Source organism: Urocampus carinirostris, chromosome 19, assembly GCF_059441175.1.
Source record: "Urocampus carinirostris isolate Australia breed hairy pipefish chromosome 19, RoL_Ucar_1.0, whole genome shotgun sequence".
Taxonomy (NCBI): domain Eukaryota; kingdom Metazoa; phylum Chordata; class Actinopteri; order Syngnathiformes; family Syngnathidae; genus Urocampus; species Urocampus carinirostris.
In genome coordinates, this window is record NC_142367.1 from 8,706,144 (window position 1) to 8,724,682 (window position 18,539).

At 45.4% G+C, this 18,539-nt stretch overlaps 3 protein-coding genes across 5 annotated transcripts; 2 read left to right on the forward strand and 1 right to left on the reverse strand.

Moving 5' to 3' along the window:
• Positions 1 to 25: 25 nt before the first annotated feature.
• On the reverse strand, positions 26 to 2,790 carry chmp2a (charged multivesicular body protein 2A). Its single transcript, XM_088323037.1, has 6 exons — positions 2,641 to 2,790; positions 1,956 to 2,123; positions 1,708 to 1,887; positions 700 to 830; positions 569 to 630; positions 26 to 505 (listed from the first exon to the last, which is right to left on the reverse strand). Exons 2-6 carry the CDS (start codon positions 2,121 to 2,123, stop codon positions 384 to 386), a joined length of 663 nt encoding a protein of 220 aa, XP_088179163.1. The 5' UTR covers positions 2,641 to 2,790; the 3' UTR covers positions 26 to 383.
• A 113-nt stretch (positions 2,791 to 2,903) lies between these two features.
• mrm1 (mitochondrial rRNA methyltransferase 1 homolog (S. cerevisiae)) lies at positions 2,904 to 4,990 on the forward strand. Its single transcript, XM_088323682.1, has one exon. It carries the CDS (start codon positions 3,198 to 3,200, stop codon positions 4,260 to 4,262), a length of 1,065 nt encoding a protein of 354 aa, XP_088179808.1. The 5' UTR covers positions 2,904 to 3,197; the 3' UTR covers positions 4,263 to 4,990.
• A 1,974-nt stretch (positions 4,991 to 6,964) lies between these two features.
• fbrs (fibrosin) lies at positions 6,965 to 18,227 on the forward strand. Of its 3 annotated transcripts, none has more exons than XM_088323424.1 (18): positions 6,965 to 8,639; positions 10,288 to 10,464; positions 10,622 to 10,648; positions 10,735 to 10,764; positions 11,118 to 11,166; positions 11,765 to 12,101; positions 12,182 to 12,405; positions 12,496 to 12,791; positions 12,883 to 12,927; positions 13,067 to 13,168; positions 13,402 to 13,485; positions 13,614 to 13,652; positions 14,132 to 14,203; positions 14,293 to 14,446; positions 14,570 to 14,650; positions 14,761 to 14,844; positions 15,066 to 15,288; positions 15,376 to 18,227. In XM_088323424.1, the coding sequence occupies exons 1-18, from the start codon at positions 8,337 to 8,339 to the stop codon at positions 16,910 to 16,912; spliced, it is 3,864 nt and encodes a 1,287-aa protein (XP_088179550.1). In that variant the 5' UTR covers positions 6,965 to 8,336; the 3' UTR covers positions 16,913 to 18,227. The 3 variants fall into 3 exon arrangements, with proteins under 3 accessions (XP_088179550.1, XP_088179551.1, XP_088179552.1); XM_088323425.1 differs by having other exon boundaries at positions 15,069 to 15,288; XM_088323426.1 differs by lacking the exon at positions 13,614 to 13,652.
• The last annotated feature ends 312 nt before the right edge of the window (positions 18,228 to 18,539 follow it).

An 18,539-nucleotide genomic window follows, 5' to 3' on the forward strand; every position in this document is an offset into this window, starting at 1 on the left:
TCCTGCATTGACAAACCACAACACCTTTGTTAAACGTGGAAAAGGTTTATTCAACAAAAACATGAACACTATTTCATGTCTAGATGTAAAAATTATAAACATGTTTACAGTGGAAAACGGTGTTGAAGCCACCAAGATGATGTCAATTATGTTAATAAAATGAGATTTATTTTTGTGGCCTCTGATCACATCATTTGAAGAAAAAAAATTGAATTTTTTACTCAGGTTCTAGGTGTTAATTTGAAAGGTAAAGTATACACATGTATTTTGGCTTTATCATAAAGACTGAATTATATATTTTTCTTATATAAGCCACACCAAAATCACCGCAGAAATAAAAAAAAGCTGTCACCGTCACGGCTGTTGTTCCCAAGAATACAAAGTCAGTCTTTGCGGAGATTATTGAGCCGCGCCTCCAAATCGGCATCTGCGTCGGCCAGAGCGGCTTGAGGCTCTGCCTTCTTCCCGCCTGCCACCGACAAGCTCCCACCGGTAGATGGAAGACCTGGGAGGAACATCGTTAAGTATTTTTATTCTTGTCTACAAAGTACTTTTTTTCTTCTCTTACTCGAGAGTTCGTCACTAAGATTAAGTCCCAGCTCATCCAGTACTTGGGACACGATGGCGTCACTGGAGAGAAAGAGGAGACCAAAAAGGTGAGGACATCAAGTTATCCGAAAGGAGGCGCCCTGAACACACCTCTCGTCCTCGTCATCTTCGTCCCCCATGGCGTCGTCTATAGCGTCGCTCATCATCTCCTCCTTCATGTCCATCATCTCGCTCTGGCGTTCGAACTCCATCATGATCTTTTGGATCTGAGGTAGTTTGAGCTGGGGAGGAGAGAACCCACAAAAACTAATCGCCTGTTTATGTCATGTGATCATCTGCAGCCAGTGATGGCCAAGCGGGGCAGTTGATAGACATGATTATTCTGTGCTTTGACCTCCGCGGCAAACACTGGCTCACGGAACGCCTAGGGTTCAATTGAACCCAGGTTGAAAAACACCGTTTTAGGCATACAGAACAAAAAATAAGCCGTCATTCGGTAGACAAATGTGCTCTCTCGACCCCCGCTCTCTGTGATAGTAGACTCGGGATAATGGATTGTAGCCAAAACAATGCAGTTCAATTTAGGAGGGCCACATTGGCGCGCTCTAGCGATTAGAACTGGAAAAAAATGCACTCTGGCCACGTCACTCAGCAATAGCTGTTAGGGGAAAATGGATTGCAGCCACAACCATGCATTTCATTTTTGGCAGGCCAGAATGGCAAGCCTCCTGCAAAAAGTGTCTTTTGCTGGTCCCCGCTCACAGTGCTATGCGACTAGAGATATTGGATTGCTGCCGCATGAGAGCAGCTTTTTTCAGGCAGGAATATAAAAACAGTAAACGGGGAGCCTACAGGCCTGTCAAAATTGCGCTTTGCAAATCCCTGCTCACAGTAATAATTGGGGATAATGGATCAGGGCTGCACCAGTGCAGTTAACACTTCCTGGTGGTCAGAATGGCAGAAAAGAGCCACATGGCTTGGAAAAAAAAAATTACTCTGCTGGCCAGGTAATAGGTTGCAGAATATTTTTCAACCGTGTTGCGCTGAAGCCACACTGAGCAAGTGATTACGGAGTATTTAAGGTATATCTATTAATCTAATATATATATTTATATATATACTTTTTTTCTTGAATAAATGTGGCACATAATGGCAGACCTGTCTGTTCATAGTGGCCATGGCTTTTGTGACCCCCTTCATAGCCTGCGCCATACTATGGTTGGACTTGAGCGTCTGGATCTTGAGACTGACGGCCTGGATGTTGGCCTTCATCATGATGAACTTCTTTATATAGCGTCTGGAGCGGACCAAGTCTTTGGCCATGATCTTGACCGCGTCCTGGACATATTACAATCAGGCGTCATATTAAGACCCTTTTCAACCCAAAAAGATGACATTGTCCACACCATTTGTCCTTGCTTGGCCATTTTCTTGATATCAGCGATGATCTTTTTCTCCTGTTGCTCCAATTTGCTCCGCTCTCTGTCCAGTTCCCTCATGGCCCGGTTGAGAGCCCTCTGGTTCTGTTTTAACATCTCCTCCGGTGTCTTTCTCTTCCCAAATAGGAAGTCCATCTATTAGGAAACACAGGGAAATCCATTCAGTTTTTTATTATGTTTTGTTTGACTTTTACTCCCTTTATTGGTGTCATTTGCACCCCACGGTTTTCAAGCTACAAATCTATTTAGGTCGGCAACAATTGAAAGCTCTCAGAACCAACCTGTGTGTCCACATTTTTGTCATTTGTTCACAATGCATCTTAGCTCGATAAATGTTGGGAGACACATTCAAAAATATTTTCTCAGCATGACAATAAAATACCTACATTCGACAGCTAACAAACAAGGGTGTTGTCCTTTTTGAGTCAAACGGTAAATATAAAAACATAACGTCACAACGTACAAAGTTAGTCCATTTTGATCTAGACGAAATCTAAATTGAATGGCATCAAATTCAAGGTTTTGCAGACATTGAAGTGGCTTAAGGCCAGTTTATTTCTTTTCCCATGACGTCAGGTCTCATTTTGGTCGTCATTACCTCACGGACTGCAACCAAAACATTCACGAACCGTCACAAAGTTTCTAGGCTCACCTTGATAGCTCTTCTCCAACCAGCACTAAAGTCCAAATGATGAGCGAAGTTTATTCGGACTTCCTTTCAGAAGGCGATTTTTTTGTTTTCCTACGGATACTTCCGCGTTGCCACAGTTTTACTTCCGGTAAGTGTCGTCATAAGTGACGCTTGTTGGATGCATGAGGTTTGGAAAGTCAATACCGGAAGCAGTATATTCGTATAATTCGACTTTTCTAAACAAAGTCTTGTCATATATTATAAGTGCTCAAATTAGCGCCAAATTTTGGCATTTTTAGTGAAAGTACTTATTTTATACTAGTTACATGATTATATCTGTAATTTTAACCTTATAAAACCCTCCACGGAGTACCATTTGACGGGTTAATCTTTTATTTTTTCGTACAACACCCTCTTTATCCTGACCTAGTCTTCACAGCGCCTGAACCGAACGTTGTAACTTACAAAGTTATAGTCTTAAATGCAAAATAAACGTGGAACGTATGAGCCAAAGTTTTACAAATTGCATCGGTATTCATTTTCTATATTGTTTGACGTAGTGCTAGAAGCTCTCCAATATGAGTTTATTCAAGCATGTTTTAATGCACGAGTTCTTACTTATTCGGATGTGCAGATCTACAATGGATCTTGCTCTGGATCACAGGTTTGCCCATGTGCAAAATAGACTGTACAACACCAGGAGGTCTAGCAAGTCTCAAGTGTCAGGATGGAAACATCAACATGAGAAAGCATCAGCAAATAAAGTGCAGAATCCCAGACGAGTATCATCAGAGCTCCAGAAGCTGGCTCTGGATGACTTGCCTTCGGAACACGGAGGTAAAGAAAGACAAAAACCTTCCTTAGAGTCTTCAGAACAGTACGAAATGGTCTTTGGGGTCGCTCCGTGTCTCCTGGCTCTCACTCAAGGTCGCCGGAAGGCCGTGAAACTCCTTGTGAAGGATGGCGAGGCCTCTCCAAGGTCATCGCTTCTCAAGATTTGTGAGGAGGCTCGCCAACGTCGCATCCCGATCCAGCGGGTCAGTAAGAAAGCCCTGGACCAGATGCTTCTGGGTCGAGTCCATCAAGGAGTTGCCCTGCGAGCCACGCCACTAAACTTCCTGCCAGACGACTCTAAAGAGATTTCAAAGGCCGCACCCTTGTGGCTGGTCCTGGATGGGATTCTAGACCCGATGAACCTGGGAGCTGTTTTGCGTTCGGCGTATTTTCTTGGTGTGGACCGAGTGGCCAGTGGCCTCCGTCACTGCTGCCCTTTAACCCCGGTGGTCAGCAAGGCCAGTGCCGGCACCATGGAAGTGATGGGCGTGTACGGCTACGAAGACTTGGAGGACATGGTTCGAGGCAAGGCAGCACTAGGTTGGCGAGTGCTCGGCGCTGTCGGTGCAGGAACGTCAGAGTCCGGAATTCCCGTCACGCCTTGTTCTGACGTCCGGTTGACCGGGCCCACTCTGCTGCTGATGGGAGGGGAGGGGGACGGATTATCCCTGAAGCTTTTGGCGTTGTGTCATACGCTCATGACCATTCCACCTGGGAGATACCTTCATCCTGGAGTGGAATCGCTCAACGTTTCTGTGGCCACGGGTATTCTTTTGCACTCGTTGCTAGCCTGTAGCCGGCCCACATGAGTCTCCATTTCTTAATTTCTTCTTTCATAATTCTTTCAAAGCCAGTCAAATTTCAGTAAAATGGACCACCTCTGTCTGGCTCTCGACCCTAAATACTCTTTCCTACATAGGAAAACAAAGCCTTTGAAGAGAACAATTCAAACATGGTCAGTGGGTACTCTTTTAGTTGCAGGACTGTTTTCAATGAACTTTCTGGGTTTGAGAATCATGACCTACAGGGATACACTGATACTACTTTCTTACATGAAAACAACTATGGAAAGAAAATAAGTGTTTTTATTGTACTTTTTTTAGATGCACTTAGAATGTAGGCCAATCTATGAACACTACCTTATCGATATTGCCAATAGTATTTATCAGGCATCTCAAATGTGTTGTCCATGGTGCCCCCTAAGCCTAAGGACAGCTGAGGTTCCCGCGCACATGTTCTGAAAATAGTCCACCAGTGCTGGGTCAATTAAATTTCATAGTAAAATTATTTGTTTAGTATTTGACTGAGCTTTATTTAACCCTACTACCAAAATATAACCTGTTAACAACATAGTATCAACATAGTAATAACATCACAACTTGATATTTTGGAAATGGATATCAAACTGGGTGCCCTTTGTGCTAATTAGTAAAAAAATTGCTCTCAGCTTGAAAAAGGAGACTACTGGTATATATACTCATACTGTTGCCAACTGTGCCTAATAGGCAGTTGTATGGTCACATCCCAAGATCATCAGGCCTGGTAGGACGAGATGAAGACAGAAAAACGGATGGACTGGTGCCAAATTTGCCATGACCCAAGTACAGGCCAGGAACCGTCATCTGTGGAGAAAGCTGTCCAGAGTTGCGTCCTCAGCAGTGCCCCGATGACCCATGAGGTTAAGGGATCCGTTAACCGTTATCCTCATAATAGTTCTTCTCTCATTCCTTTTCTTAAAAATCACAACATGTGTAACCTTGTGTAAACAATGTTCACTGCGGGACTATTAATGACAATAAAGACTGTTCCTTCAACAATCTACCAACTAAAAGGAAAATGAAATTGGGGTGCCAAAATGCTTAACATCTGAAAATGGAAAATGATATATCCTTATATGTTACTATAATCCAGCCGCAGGTAAAAATGTCTTCAAAACTAAAAAAAAGTAATTCAACTCCTCCTTAATTAGTGTCTTAATCTTGTCACTTATAAGTGAAGGTGTTGGTTTGTATTAAAAAATAAAGGAAAACAAACAAATTTGGCCTTGTAGTCCCTGTTGACGTTCAACAACAACCACTCTGCAAATATGATCTGTTCTAATATTCCTTTTTTCATTTTTTTTTTCTCAAGTCTATATTACACGTTTATCCCAGAGTGCCACAAATCTTGTTGTAAGCAATCACACATTTAAATCTCTCACCTTTTGGAAAAATCATCGTTTTGAAGTAAAAAAGAATGACCTATGTGAATTGTGTATATCCAAGGAGAAAATGTTTTGAGGGGCAAGGGGAGTTACACTTAGTGCAACGTGTATCTTCGGGGATAATCTTAGCCAGGTTGAATTTGTTGGCCCGTTCAGGAGCAAGCTAGCTGTCGAGCAGGGGTGTCAAACTCATTTTATTCCGAGGGCCACATAGTAGAAAAAACATTTTCTTGGGGCCCATACTAGTAGGTTCGAGACTCTCGAATTGAGAGAAAAAAATAAATAAAAAAGAGTGAGAGAAATAGAGAGAGCGGTAGGAACAGAAAGGGATTGAGAAAGAAAGAAAGGGAAAAATAGTGAAAAAGAACAAAATAGAGAAGAGGAGTAAGAGTTGGAGAGAAAGAAAAGAGATAAGTAGAAAACACATAAAGAAAGTCAGAGAGAAAGATAGACGGTGAGGCAGAGGTGAAGAAAAAAAGGAGAGAAAGAGAAAAAATAGAGAGATAAAAAGATGAAGAGAAGCAAAGAGAGAGAAATATAGCGAGAGAGAGAGAAATACACAGACAGAGAAAGAGAGGAAAAAAAGTGAAGGAAAGAAAGAAAAATGGATACAACCACAGCGTCTTTGTGAGTAGTACCTGGGTTTGGCAACATCAATTGGACATTTTTCAACCTGCAGCTCGTTTTTCTCTTACACTTCTCTCAGCATTGTCTCGGGGGCTGGATTGATCTGGCTGTAGAGAATAAATCACCACGGTAACTGAGCTGAGCAAAATTTAACCTGCCTCATAGAAGCGATTTGAGGCCAAATTCAACCAAGATAATACACTTATCAATATTTTGTTGGGTTGTACGCTGTATCATATTTCTTTTTATGTCTTCCACACCATTTTCACCTTTTTAATTACTGACCCATTTTCATGCCTGAAACATTGTACACGACATTGTAATCAATGACAAAAAAGACTATTCTATTCTATTCATATTTTATGTTACTTTTGTTTTCACTTTCCTCATTGCCTCTCGCGCTGTCCCTTCTCAAGGTTTCTTAATTTTCCTCATGTTGAGGTTTTCGAGTTTTTCCTTGCCCTCATGTAGGTTTTAAATCAGGGGATGGGGTAATAATATTCTGTAGTTTGCAGAGTCTGTAGTCTGTGCAGCCCTTTGGGACTCCTTGCGACTAAGGGCTATACAAATAAACATGACTTGACTATTCATGTTGACCAGAAGGGAGAAAAGACAGGCGGTGAGATTCCCTCTTCTGCCACACGATGACAGTGTGAACAAATGGAGGCGGCGTCGGTCCTCAGCTCCAACCGGGGAAGAAGATTGTCGCACACAATGCACTGCTCAGCTCACAAGGGTTGCGTCTCCCCAATGTCCGCGATTCCTTCACAATTGCCAGGAAACGCGTGAAAAGAAAGCGGTGGGGGATGCGCAGTCCTTCCGCAACCACATACGTCTATTTCGGATCTATCCTGGACATGGAGTGGCGAGCAGGACACACCGAACTTGCGCTGAACATCAGACCTGAAGAGTGAAGGCTCCACAGCGGAGGAGCCCGACGGGGGTTGGCCGGGCCGACACCCTCGTTTATGGAAATCGACACCGAGGCTTCCCACCACGGGCCTTCGTTTTTTTGTTCCCGAATGATGGAATCAAAACCACAAGCGTTTTTTGTAGGTCACGTTTATTGTATTTAGATGGGTTAACGTCACGAGCGGCTTTTCATTCCTTCAGTTTCGAGGAAAAAAGGGATAAACCCCCGCTAGCTAACAGCTGGATCGGCTAATGCTAAGCGAGCTGCGGTGCTAACGTTACGTCTTTCTTTTGATGGAACTCGAAGCACCACTCGGTCTTGAAACTCAACATTCACAGAAAAAACCACACCAACTGAGGAATATTACACGCCTATGTTGTTATATATCCGCATGCTCTCGAGAAAATTCGTATGTATTCCCCGGTTGCTGTCTGAATATATTGTGATGTATTGAAGTTAGCAGTTCCAATTAGCGATTGCTAGTTCGCTCTAGTTGTAAGTTGTTTGCATTCCTTGCGTCAACGATATCACATTTAGCTCATTTAAATGACATTTGTGAGTGGTCCGCGTCGTTTTGACCTAATTCAACAATGTCACCACTGCGTGTCCGTTAGTGTTTCGGTATTTGTCTTTTTGGGCCTTCCTAAGTAGCTCACCGTATCAGTTTTTTTTGTGTTTGAGAGGACTCTCAATTGTTGATAGAAATGTCAAAGGACGACGGTTTGATTTTCAAGACGAAAGCTACATGTAATAGTCTACATTCGGCTTCGTGATCTCTCCAAGCCGGGTTGTCGTTTTTGTTTACATGCTTATTCGCTTGTTTTTGCCGTGTTAGCCTGCAAATGCTAGCCACTTCGCAGATGTCCCGATTGTTGTGATTCGGTTCTCACTTGCATCGTGGCTTGTCAATAATAAATCAAAATGACCCTTAAATTCCGACAAAAGAAAGGCCCCGATTCGAGTAAACTGTTATCAACGAAAGGGTAATTGACCGATTCGCTGGTTCCATAACGCCATTTTAGCTGGCCAGAGTCGGCGGAACTGGTGTCAACTCTTTGCAGTTAGGTGCCACCGGACCCTGGACTTGAATTAAAGTGCCTTGTGGCCCAAGTTTGGATTGGGACAAAAGGCTCGGAAGACATGGAGGGTCCGAGCCGGAGCACCGCGTCCAGGCAGAGCCGTCGATCTCGTTCCCAGCGTGACAGGGAGCGGCGGCGCCGAAGAGTCAACCTGGCCGATGATCGACCCACTTCCCTTTCGTCGGGATCGGATCGGGAGGACCAGGGGTCCAACAGCGTCCTGGGACCGGGGGAGAAAGAGGGCCGGCACGCTTTCGGTCGACACAGACCCCCGCGGCGGAAGAAGAGGGAGTCTGTGTCATGCGAGGAGGACATTATTGATGGCTTTGCCATCGCCAGCTTCGTCTGTTTAGAAGCTTTGGAGGTAAATTGTCCAACTTTTTGTGAGTCTTGGTGATTTGTTTTTGAATTAGAATCCCTTTTTAAAACAGCCTCTCCCCAGAGGTATGAAATGCATTCCCCCAAAATCTGTCACTTGCCTTCACAGGTTGAAAGGCAACAAAAGATTCCTGCAAAGTATAAATCTGTAATTGACTTCTGAACCTTCAAATAAGCACTTAAAACCTTACAAAATACAATGTAAGCAAGAAAACTTAATTATTTGAAGAGGTGAGTTTAAAAAAAGCCATGTCATCAGAGGAAGTGACAAGGTTGAAGTCCTTAAACATCACCTTGTGTATTCCAAACTTTCCAGAATTTGCATTTTATGTAAATGAAAAGATCCAATTGACTTTGTTTTTGGAATGCATGTTTGAGGTGTGTCTTTTATCTCTTTCCATCACACCTATTTCTGTAAACTGCTCAACCCTGACACCATTGCTCACTGGGAAATTGCAATCCACTCAGTCAGGCCACTGACTGCTCGCAGAGAGGCCTCAATTATTCATGCGCTCATTCCGGGAGGTGTTGATAAGCTGCCAAATGGCCTTGCAAAGGGAAATGTTGATCCGCACCAGAATGTGTATTTGTATGTGTGTCTAAATAGGAACGTCGTCATTGAGACACCCCACCCTATGTTCATTTATTGTTAACAGATTTTCATTTTTAAAAAACAGTTAATGAATAATTCAGAAGGCAATCATCAGAAAATCACAAGTGCATTATTGACAAATGCATTAAAAAGTAACCGTATAAAGCTGATTGATTGGAAGAGATTGCTGGGAGGTAAAGGGTTACTGTCAGTTTTGATGCTAATTACAGCCAATCAGAGCGTTACCCTGGAGACGCAAACGGCGGCTGTTCGAAGCTTTCATCAGCTGCTCTTCAACTGGTTGCAGGGCTTTTTCCCAGCAGACCCAAATCTATATTGAAGAGCTCTAATTAAATGGCAAATGACTTTTAGTTTGTCATTCTATTCTACTACTTTTCCCCGATTCACGGATCCCTTAACCGCATGGGTCGTCAGGGCACCAATGAGGACGCAACTCTGGACAGCCTTTTACACTGTTGACGGTCCATGTCCTGTTCTTGGGTCGTGGCAAAGTTGGCACCAGTCCATTCCTTAATGTTGTCGCCCAGTTCTTTTTCGGTCTCCCTCTCCTCCTACCCCCTTGGACACTGCCCTGGAGAATTATCTTGGTCAGTCTTGATGACCATACCCCTGAAGTTTCTGTCTGCGCACAGTTGACAAGAGTTCATTGTAAGGTCCAATGTGCCCGCTGATGGTGTTCCGCACCGTCGTTTGTTAAGTAGCTGATTCCAAGAAGTTCCTTGTAGCATCGCATCTCCATGGCCTACATTTTCTTTTAAGTTTTTTGTGAAAGTCCATGTTTCACAAGCGTGGAGGAAGATGGAAGTAACGAGCACTTGAATGAGCACTCCTACTTTTAATATGACAATAATGTAATTTTTTCCAGAATGACTTTACTAATAGCAAATAATTTATACCTGATTTTATTTTTCATGATATTAGACAAAGTATACTGTTATATTTTTCAGTGTAGAAACATGACACTTGACAAGGACAATTCAGCCTTCATTTTTTTGCCAACTGAGAAATTTGTTCTCCTCAGATGGACTGCTCAATGAAGCCCAGCCAGCACAACGACCTGCTGGGGAGGAGGAACAAGGGCAAGAGGGGCCCGGAGGAGAACGGCGGGGGTCCCCTGTCCGAGCCGGAGGAAGGCATTCCTCACAGCTACTCCAGCAGCTGTTGGAACAAGAGTCGGAACAAGAGGAGGAAGATGGAGGTGAGAAAAATTTGCGCCGATCCGGTGTCCTTCATGGTGTGCAGCCGTGCTTCGTTCTTATTCCTCCAACGCAATGTTAACCCTTGTGAGAAAGAGAAACACTTTTTAAAGTGTCTCTTTAAACCATTGCAAGCACTAACCATTCTTTGTGCCCTAGGGACATCCGTTGGAGACTGGCTACATTGTAAGTGGCAAGCCTCAACAAAGTGTTATCATAATTTTTAGACCAATTCCACAGTCTAATCTCTCCCCCCCCCCCTCTTTTTTTAGTGTGACACTGAAAGTGATGCTGGGGACAAGGTATGTGCTGAAGTATTAGAAAATTATCATTTTCCCCCCTAAAATACATTCAAACTATAGGACTACATCAATTCATTGATATTGATATTAATTTATGTTTAGTAGCCTAGTACGCAGACCAAAAAAGCTCGGTGGCCTTTCAGGCACATGGAACATTGGGAAACATTCTGGACTCATACCAACCTGATGCTACATATCCATTTGCTAGCTAAACACCCCAATATCAGAAGTATTGGTTGTAAGGGTACAACTCAGGAGTCAAGTTTTAGTGTCACTCATCTTACTGTAATAAAGCAACTGGCAGCCTTGTAGACATTTTGTTTAACAAGCTTTTTTTCCCCCAACCTTTCAAGGCGTCAGACCGGGACATGGATCCAGTCTTCACAGTCAGCACCAGAAAAGGTTAGTTGACCTTTAGGTGCTGCACCTACCTGAATCAAATCCACTCACTGGTAGGGTGTGGTTCAATGGCTGAAAATCCTGTATCCATATGCTGCATCCCTATCGGTGAGGATAAGCCTCCCGCTGATCCCTTTCCTCACTTGGTTAGTCTGTGCCTTGTCGTAATCATTTTGTATTTCTATTACTACTTATTTTGTTTTTATTGTATTTGAACTATTGTGTGTGTCTGTTTATTAGGGGTTTTGGGTGAGGATAAAAGAGGGAAATTCGTTTTATTCTTGTACACTGAATGTTTTTATCGAGCATTTTAAGTGGCAATTGTTTGCCTGAAATTTGTTTTACACTGTAAGTCAATCAAATTATATTTATTTGTAAACATGTTCGATCTTGATTTTTACAGAGTTTCAGTAACAATGTATTTGTACTGCTTAGTCTACCGTTATGGGATTTAAATCAATAATACAAAATTGTTTATGTGCTTTAGAAATAAAATACACATTTACTGCCAGCCTACTTAAATAGAAAATGAAGGTCTGATGTCTTTATCCATCATGGCAAAAACCTTAATCATTCTGATTTTTTTTTTTTTTTCTTAAAGTCGTTGAGCTTCCGCCCTCAACCTTGGGAAAAAGCTGCCCCAGCGTGCCGGCGCGTAGCGGCATCCCGCGCTTGATGGTGACGCCAAGAGTCTCGGGCCTGGAGCGAAGTCAGGAAAAAAGCCTGGACTCGCATTTCCCGGAAGCCGTGTCGTCTTCTACCTCTTCCGCCTCCTTCTTACGCCTGCCTTCTCGCTCTACGTCCTCATCGGCGGGGCCGGTCCCCAAGGCTGGCACCGTTAATGGAAACGGCAGCCGCCACCACAACGGCAGCCCCTCGCTGTCCAAACCCAAGCCCTTCCTCACCTTGCCAGGACGCTCTCATCCCCTTTACAACAGGTTTGTTTTATTTCCCCAAATAAGGGGTGCGATTTAAAGAAGAAAAAAACCCGAATCACTCCTTTTTGTTTTGACCTCAGAAGCAACACACCTGTCAAACCAGCGTCTGTTGCATCATCTTCGTCTTCTATGCGCCCGCCAACTCCCTCCACCAGTGTGTCTATGTCCTACATTCGGGGCACAGGGTCCTCGGGGCCCCTCCGACCTCCATCTCGGGCCAACTCGGGGGCTTTGTTTACTTCTTCCCCGGGGTTGCCTCCCCCTCCCCCACTACTACAGGGCCCCTCTCATTCGACAGCAGCAGGTAGAGTAAACACAAAGCGACACCTTTCGATCCAATAAAGACATTTGAATGTGTTTTTTGCCTGTGTGTGTGTCACCCGATCCGCCACAGACCAGGAAATGCTGCGGCAGAATTTAAATACGCACTTCCTCAACGCACAAGAGCGCGAGGGCAGACGCAGCGCTCCGGGGGCCGATGGTAGTACCGCACCCGCGGGCCGCTCCACTCCTGGCGGGGCGTCGGCGTCTAGTTCCACGCCAGGGTCAACTGGGCGGAACTCCCAGAACCAGCCCAGCGTCCAGCCACTGGCCTACCAGTTTCATCAGCACAACCACCAGCACCAACATACGCACACCCACCAACACTTTACGCCCTTCCTGCACCCCACTGCCACTGCGCCGCCCCTGGTGAGGACCATCGCATTCCAGTCTGTCTGGAATTTGAAGGGAATTTCATATTTGTGTATATTCGACCTTTGTGCTATTTTTGTCTTTTCAGTTTGATAAGTACCCTGGCAAAATGGAAGGGCTCTACCGACATCCTGTAAGTACCTTTTGTGAAAAAGTATTTTCCTCAATATTTTGGAATTAACAGTAATTAAAAAAGCAATCAAGGGAGCACAGAGTTTTTGTCAGTGATGTATGCTCATGCTGCTTGATTTTACAAGTGTCTGTTGCCACAGTTCTTCCCGCAATACCCGCCTCCACCCTCAGTGCCCAATATCCAGCCTGTGATTCCTCCCACTGGGCCTTTTAGCTCCCTGCAAGGAGCATTCCAGCCAAAGGTAAGAAGTACAATTAACGTCTCATGTACCTGCCGTAGATCTAATGTTAGTCACAAGATGTTGTGAAATCCGGATATTTCATTGCTTAAGTCGTTTGGCACACACACACACACACGCAAAAAACTAAAGTCAAAATGTCAGTTAATTTCCAGACACCCCCCCCCCAAGCTGTTGTATTACTTTCACCAATGCTAAGAAGAAGCAGCGTAATCATTCTTTTTTTGGCGCGACAGCCTCTCGTCCCTCAGGGAACCGGTCCGGATCTGAGTGCTCGCCTTGGTGTGGTGCCGCACCACCTGCAGCCTAAAGATCACCGGGTAAGAACCACCTTGTCCTCAAGTCAGTCTCATCCTTTTTAGCGCGGTGTTAATTTTTGTAGACAACCACCAAACATCAAAAGTCTTATGTGGATTAAAACATGGTTTGTAACTGTGTTCTCTCGTAGCTAACTGATCCATTCGGGACATCATTGAAAATCAGTAATGTAAGCACAAACTGATGTTGTGAATGCACTAGCTCAGCTGATTTGACTTTATTTCTCTGCTTCATTCACTCTGCTCTAACCTTACGCGTTGACTGGCTAATGCTCGTTCACACCACGTATGACATCATGTTTCATAATGCTTTGACTTTTCCTGTCCTATCTTGACCGCTCTCATTTATAGTAGTAGAAACATGTTTGGGGATGACATGAAATGGATACTAGTCCAGGGGCCACATGCAATCCATTAATTACATATTTATCATTTTATATTTATTTAATTGATACATTTAGTAATGCCAAAACACAATGCATTTCCCATCTTTCATTGACCTGGCCTATAGTTTGGAAAAATGAGACATGGCCCTGGAAACGCAACTTTGCCCATTATTTGAGTTGGCAGCTGGACAAGCATTCATAACTGATATTGTTTAATGAAAGACTGACTGATATAAAAAGCAAACTTGTTTTGCGGTGTGCAGAAACCTGGAAAATGGTGTGCTATGCATGTATATGTGGCTTGGATGATCCTGAGCCATCAGAAGAAAGTAAAGGTACGGCAATGTGCATCGCTGTACATGGGCACACTCCCCAAAACAAAGGTTGGATTTGAGGATTTTTTTCCCCCTTGCATCTGGTGCAGCTGATGCAGGCCGATCCTCACAAGCTAGACTTTCGAAGCGACTTGCTGGCCCGTCTTCCCGGAGCCGGTGGACTTGGCCCTATGGGGCCCATTGGAGGGCCACTGCCTCCAAGTCACGACCTGACCAGACCTCCCAGTCTCTTCACAGCGACAGGTGCGCTTCACAAATTGAAATTCATACATTTTAAATGCAGACGCACAATGTGTCCTCATGATCAGATATCCTTCAGATTTTGTTTTATCGTGCTGTCTTGTGCCTGACATTGCCTTCCTTCAGGTGCAGTCAATCCGTCCTCTGCACCTTTCATCACCCAATCAGCCCCGCACTCGTCTTTCCTAACTCCGGCTGCACATTTGGGTAATTACAGTTATGTATTAGCATGACTCAGTTGGAAGATAGACTTTATATTGAACCTGAGAATTTCAAACCTTAGACTAACTTAATGTATATGTCCATGTGTACTTTAGATCCATATGGCCGATCTCAACCCTTTACCCCACTGGGAGCCCTCGGTTCTGGTGCCTTTGGAGGACTCGGAAGCCCAACGCTTGGTCAGTCCGGATTTGTGCCCATTCTTGCCGATTTACTAGCTTCTGATTTCAATAATCTTCACACTGGCCTCTTCTTGCTAAAAAGTGGTTTGAGTGATTCTTAAGTCACACGATTGCTTTTTTATTTTCTAAGCCATGAGTTATGATTGATTTTAGATAACCATTTTCGTCATTTGAAAAAAAAAAAAAAAAAAAAGTAACTGACAATGTTTGGTCTGCAGCAGGCTCCATGTTCGGTCCTAAGGACTCCCCTGCCGGCGTGGTGGGAGGCCTGTCTAACGCTTCCAACCACCATGACCCTTGGAACCGTCTTCATGGCGCACCGTCGGGCTTCCAGCCTGGTCCCAGTTGGGCTAAAGGGGGCGACAAGCGAGACGAGAGGGATCATCGTTCCAAGGATGTTGAGCGGAGAGACGTACCCCACATCAAAGATGAAAAGGACAGGTACTTGTCATTTCAAATTGGACTGATGTCTTTCTTAAGCCGCCATTGACAACCAATCGTTTACTTGTCCAAACTACTGTGTTGCAGAGACAGCACGTTGTATGGCCGCCCACCGGTGAGGATGTCTCCCGTGGCACCGTCTTTCAAGCCCCGCAGTAGCACCCCCATCTCACACATCAACGGCCACGGCAACTCTTTGGGTGTTGGAGGTGGGCCCATTGAGGACGTGACTCGCAGTCTCAACAGGGACCGAGAACGTGAGCGAGACGGCGACAAGAGGCCACAGCCCACCGTGTCCTCGCGGGGGCTTTCCGCTTTGGGGCCCGAAAGGGACAGGCCGCGGTCGTCCTCGTCCTCCATGCTCAACACGCCCCCACCGGCCAGCCGCTCTGCCCAATCGCCGCTTGACCTATACCCTCGCCCGCTAGGCACAGCCAACCACGTCCATCACAGCGAGCACCTGCAAAGAGACGGCGGCCTCTCCACGTCTTTGTCGGCTTCAGCTTCTGTTGCTCCTTTATCTCAGGCCAAGAAACCTGATCGGACCACGACGCCCATCTCCAAGCCGGCGCTCTCCCTGGGTCCAGTCAAAGTAAAGGAGGAGCGCAAGGAAGAGCCTGAGCACATCCCTATATCGCTTCCTGCACCGGCACCCGGCAACTCATTTGAGCGCCCCAACAGCCTTTCGCACCACCACAGTTCTGGCACGCCCTCATCCTCTCTCTCATTGACTCCCACTCCGAGTGCTGCCCTGCCTCCGTCCACCTCCAACCCGCCTCCCCACCTTTCTTTGCTGGAGCGGTCCCGGGTAATCGATGCCTATTTGGGCAGCGCGGCAGGTCCCGGTTTGGTGGTGGGACCGGGTGGGGAGCGTTTCACTCACGGGGCGCCCCAGGGACCCTCGCAAGGTCCGCACAGCTTCACGTGGGATCCCTGGAGGGAGTTGGCGGCCCAACAACATCAGCAGCACAGACGGGAAGCCATGGCGCTGCGTTCCGACCCACACCTAGCCCTACGTTCCGATCCCCACTTGGCGCGGCTTCTGCAGCACCAGCGCATCCTGGAGGCAGAGAGGGCGGCGGCCGTGGCGGCCCATCACCCATCCACATCCAGTGCCTCCAACCAGGTGGTGCGCCAAGAGATCGCCCTCATGGCCCACCACTTTGACCGGCCTCACCAGCTAGGACCGCCGGGCGGGGGCCTAATGGACGAAGAACAGCGCGCGCAAATCCTACGGGAGGACTTTGAGAGGGCGCGTTTCTTCGGCATGCACCCCCACCTCCCGCCTGGCTCCCACCTGGCCAGCCCCTCCCATGCCGCTACAGCTGCTCACCTGGAGCAGTTGCACCCCGGTTTTCTGTCCCACCACCTGCCTCCTGGGGCTTCCTCGCAGCATCATGCGTCTCTGTACCCGCGTCTGGGCCCGCTCAACGCGCACCACGTGCCCAACGGCATCCTGGCAAAGACGCCGGCAGGCTTGGTAGGGGCTCTGTCCATGGGAGCGCCGCCGCCTCTCATTCCGTCCATGGCCAGCCGGGGATCCACACCGCCCCGCGGTTCTAGACTGATGGGCCCCAGCGAATTGGCACTGTTCGGTGCCCACAAAGACGCAGAGTCCAGATAGTACAGGTGGAAGGAGACCGAGGGAAACTTCAGGATCGCTGTGCTGCCCCCAGTCTGTCACATGTGGTAGAGATGCCAGACTCACCGAGGTGTCACGAGTGCAATTAGACGACAAGGTGGACAGCCGTTGAAGCCTTTATTCCCGGTGTACGTGTACTTGACGCTCTTTGTTTGCACTTGTATAACAATTCAGCGCAATAAAGTGTAAGGTCCAAAAAGGCACTTTTGACAAATGCCTACTGAAAAAAAAAATGATCATCCAACACTTCACTTTAGAACCCTAATTGTTTTACTAGTATGCCAAAGACGTCCTTTGATAGAGAGGACAAAGATCATGCTAGTACATGGACAATACTCAGAAAATTTGTCTAAGTAGTTGGGACAAAGGGCAGGTGTACATAGAATTTAAGCTTGAGAATAAATGCTGAAACGGCTTTTCATGCTCCGTTGCCTGCATCCCTATTTTACTCATTTTCCGTGGGTAGTTGGTTGCTGCCAAGCTGCAGTTGGCGGTGCCTTTTTTGGATGACTTTAAATGAGCAGTGACTGCCAGAGGCATGTGCATCAATGTACCAAATTCCGGGTCTTGTAAAATGTGGTGGTGATGAAGGCGCGTGGACATGAAAAGATTCTAAGTGGCACGTTTGTGTGATTTTCGTCGTGAAAGACAGAAAACTGATAAGACCAATCCCGGAGTCTGTGTCATACCTCAGTTTCTTGCTTTACAAAGCACCCCCCCAACCCCTAAAATCCCAAAAGCCTCATTTTACGGAACACCATTTCTTGGTTACATTTTGGGTTTGTTTAGTTCCCCAAGGACTTATGGCAAAATGAACTGTGCCACAGTGGTAGAGCTTCTGCCGTTACTGCGCTCTACAGATGATACCATCAGGACCAGATTATAGTAGTCTAGACAAAATGCCTTTGTAATTATTATTCTCAACATTATCTTCTATAATAATAAATATATTCACTGTTATGTTGTCATTGTTTCAGGTATGCACCAGTCCTTCCCTCTCTTTCCCAGGTAGTCATCATGCAAATGGTTGAAACGCTGGCCAAGTGAAGCTAGTCTTCAAGAATCGCATCTATGCCTTTATGACTGTTCCAATAATTAGGGATGATGTAAAGCCTTGATCTGAAAAGGACAAAGATAAGTTAAAGACATTGCTGGAGAATCAAAAAGGCATACAAAGGACATCCGCAGTACTGAGAGGGGAAAGACTCGGTCGATTATTTTAATATGACCATTTTATAACTTTCCAATCCCTCCACTAGAGACCACAAAGATTAATTATTAAATGAACTGTTGTTTACGCTCTCGTCTGGCTCTTTTGTTCTAAATCTGAGAATTCCAAAATCATATTGGGGGTAAATATTCTTGAAGAAATGTCTAGACTCAAGTGTTTAAAAACGTATTTTAAGGAGTTTATTTTATTGTGATTTATTTTAACGAAAAATATGGGAATGATTTTAGAAGACAACTAATTTTGTCACGTAAGGATATGTGAAGTTAAAAATACACGTACGTGAGAACGAATTCAAATAACTACGACAGATTTTTCACAGACGTAAAAGTAATAAGGCTGGCTGGGTATTTTGCTGCAATTACAAATATAGTATTTTAT

Bases quoted from the DNA above. Each gene is read 5' to 3' on its own strand.
- fbrs (XM_088323424.1), top strand. From the start codon at position 8,337: ATGGAGGGTCCGAGCCGGAGCACCGCGTCCAGGCAGAGCCGTCGATCT. The intron at 13,486-13,613 runs GTAAGAACCACC...GTTCTCTCGTAG, and splicing joins TGCAGCCTAAAGATCACCGG to CTAACTGATCCATTCGGGAC. The intron at 14,651-14,760 runs GTAATTACAGTT...TGTGTACTTTAG, and splicing joins AACTCCGGCTGCACATTTGG to ATCCATATGGCCGATCTCAA.
- mrm1 (XM_088323682.1), top strand. From the start codon at position 3,198: ATGAGTTTATTCAAGCATGTTTTAATGCACGAGTTCTTACTTATTCGG.
- chmp2a (XM_088323037.1), bottom strand. From the start codon at position 2,123: ATGGACTTCCTATTTGGGAAGAGAAAGACACCGGAGGAGATGTTAAAA. The intron at 1,888-1,955 runs GTGTGGACAATG...TAATATGTCCAG, and splicing joins TGGCCAAGCAAGGACAAATG to GACGCGGTCAAGATCATGGC. The intron at 506-568 runs GTAAGAGAAGAA...TGTTCCTCCCAG, and splicing joins TCTTAGTGACGAACTCTCGA to GTCTTCCATCTACCGGTGGG.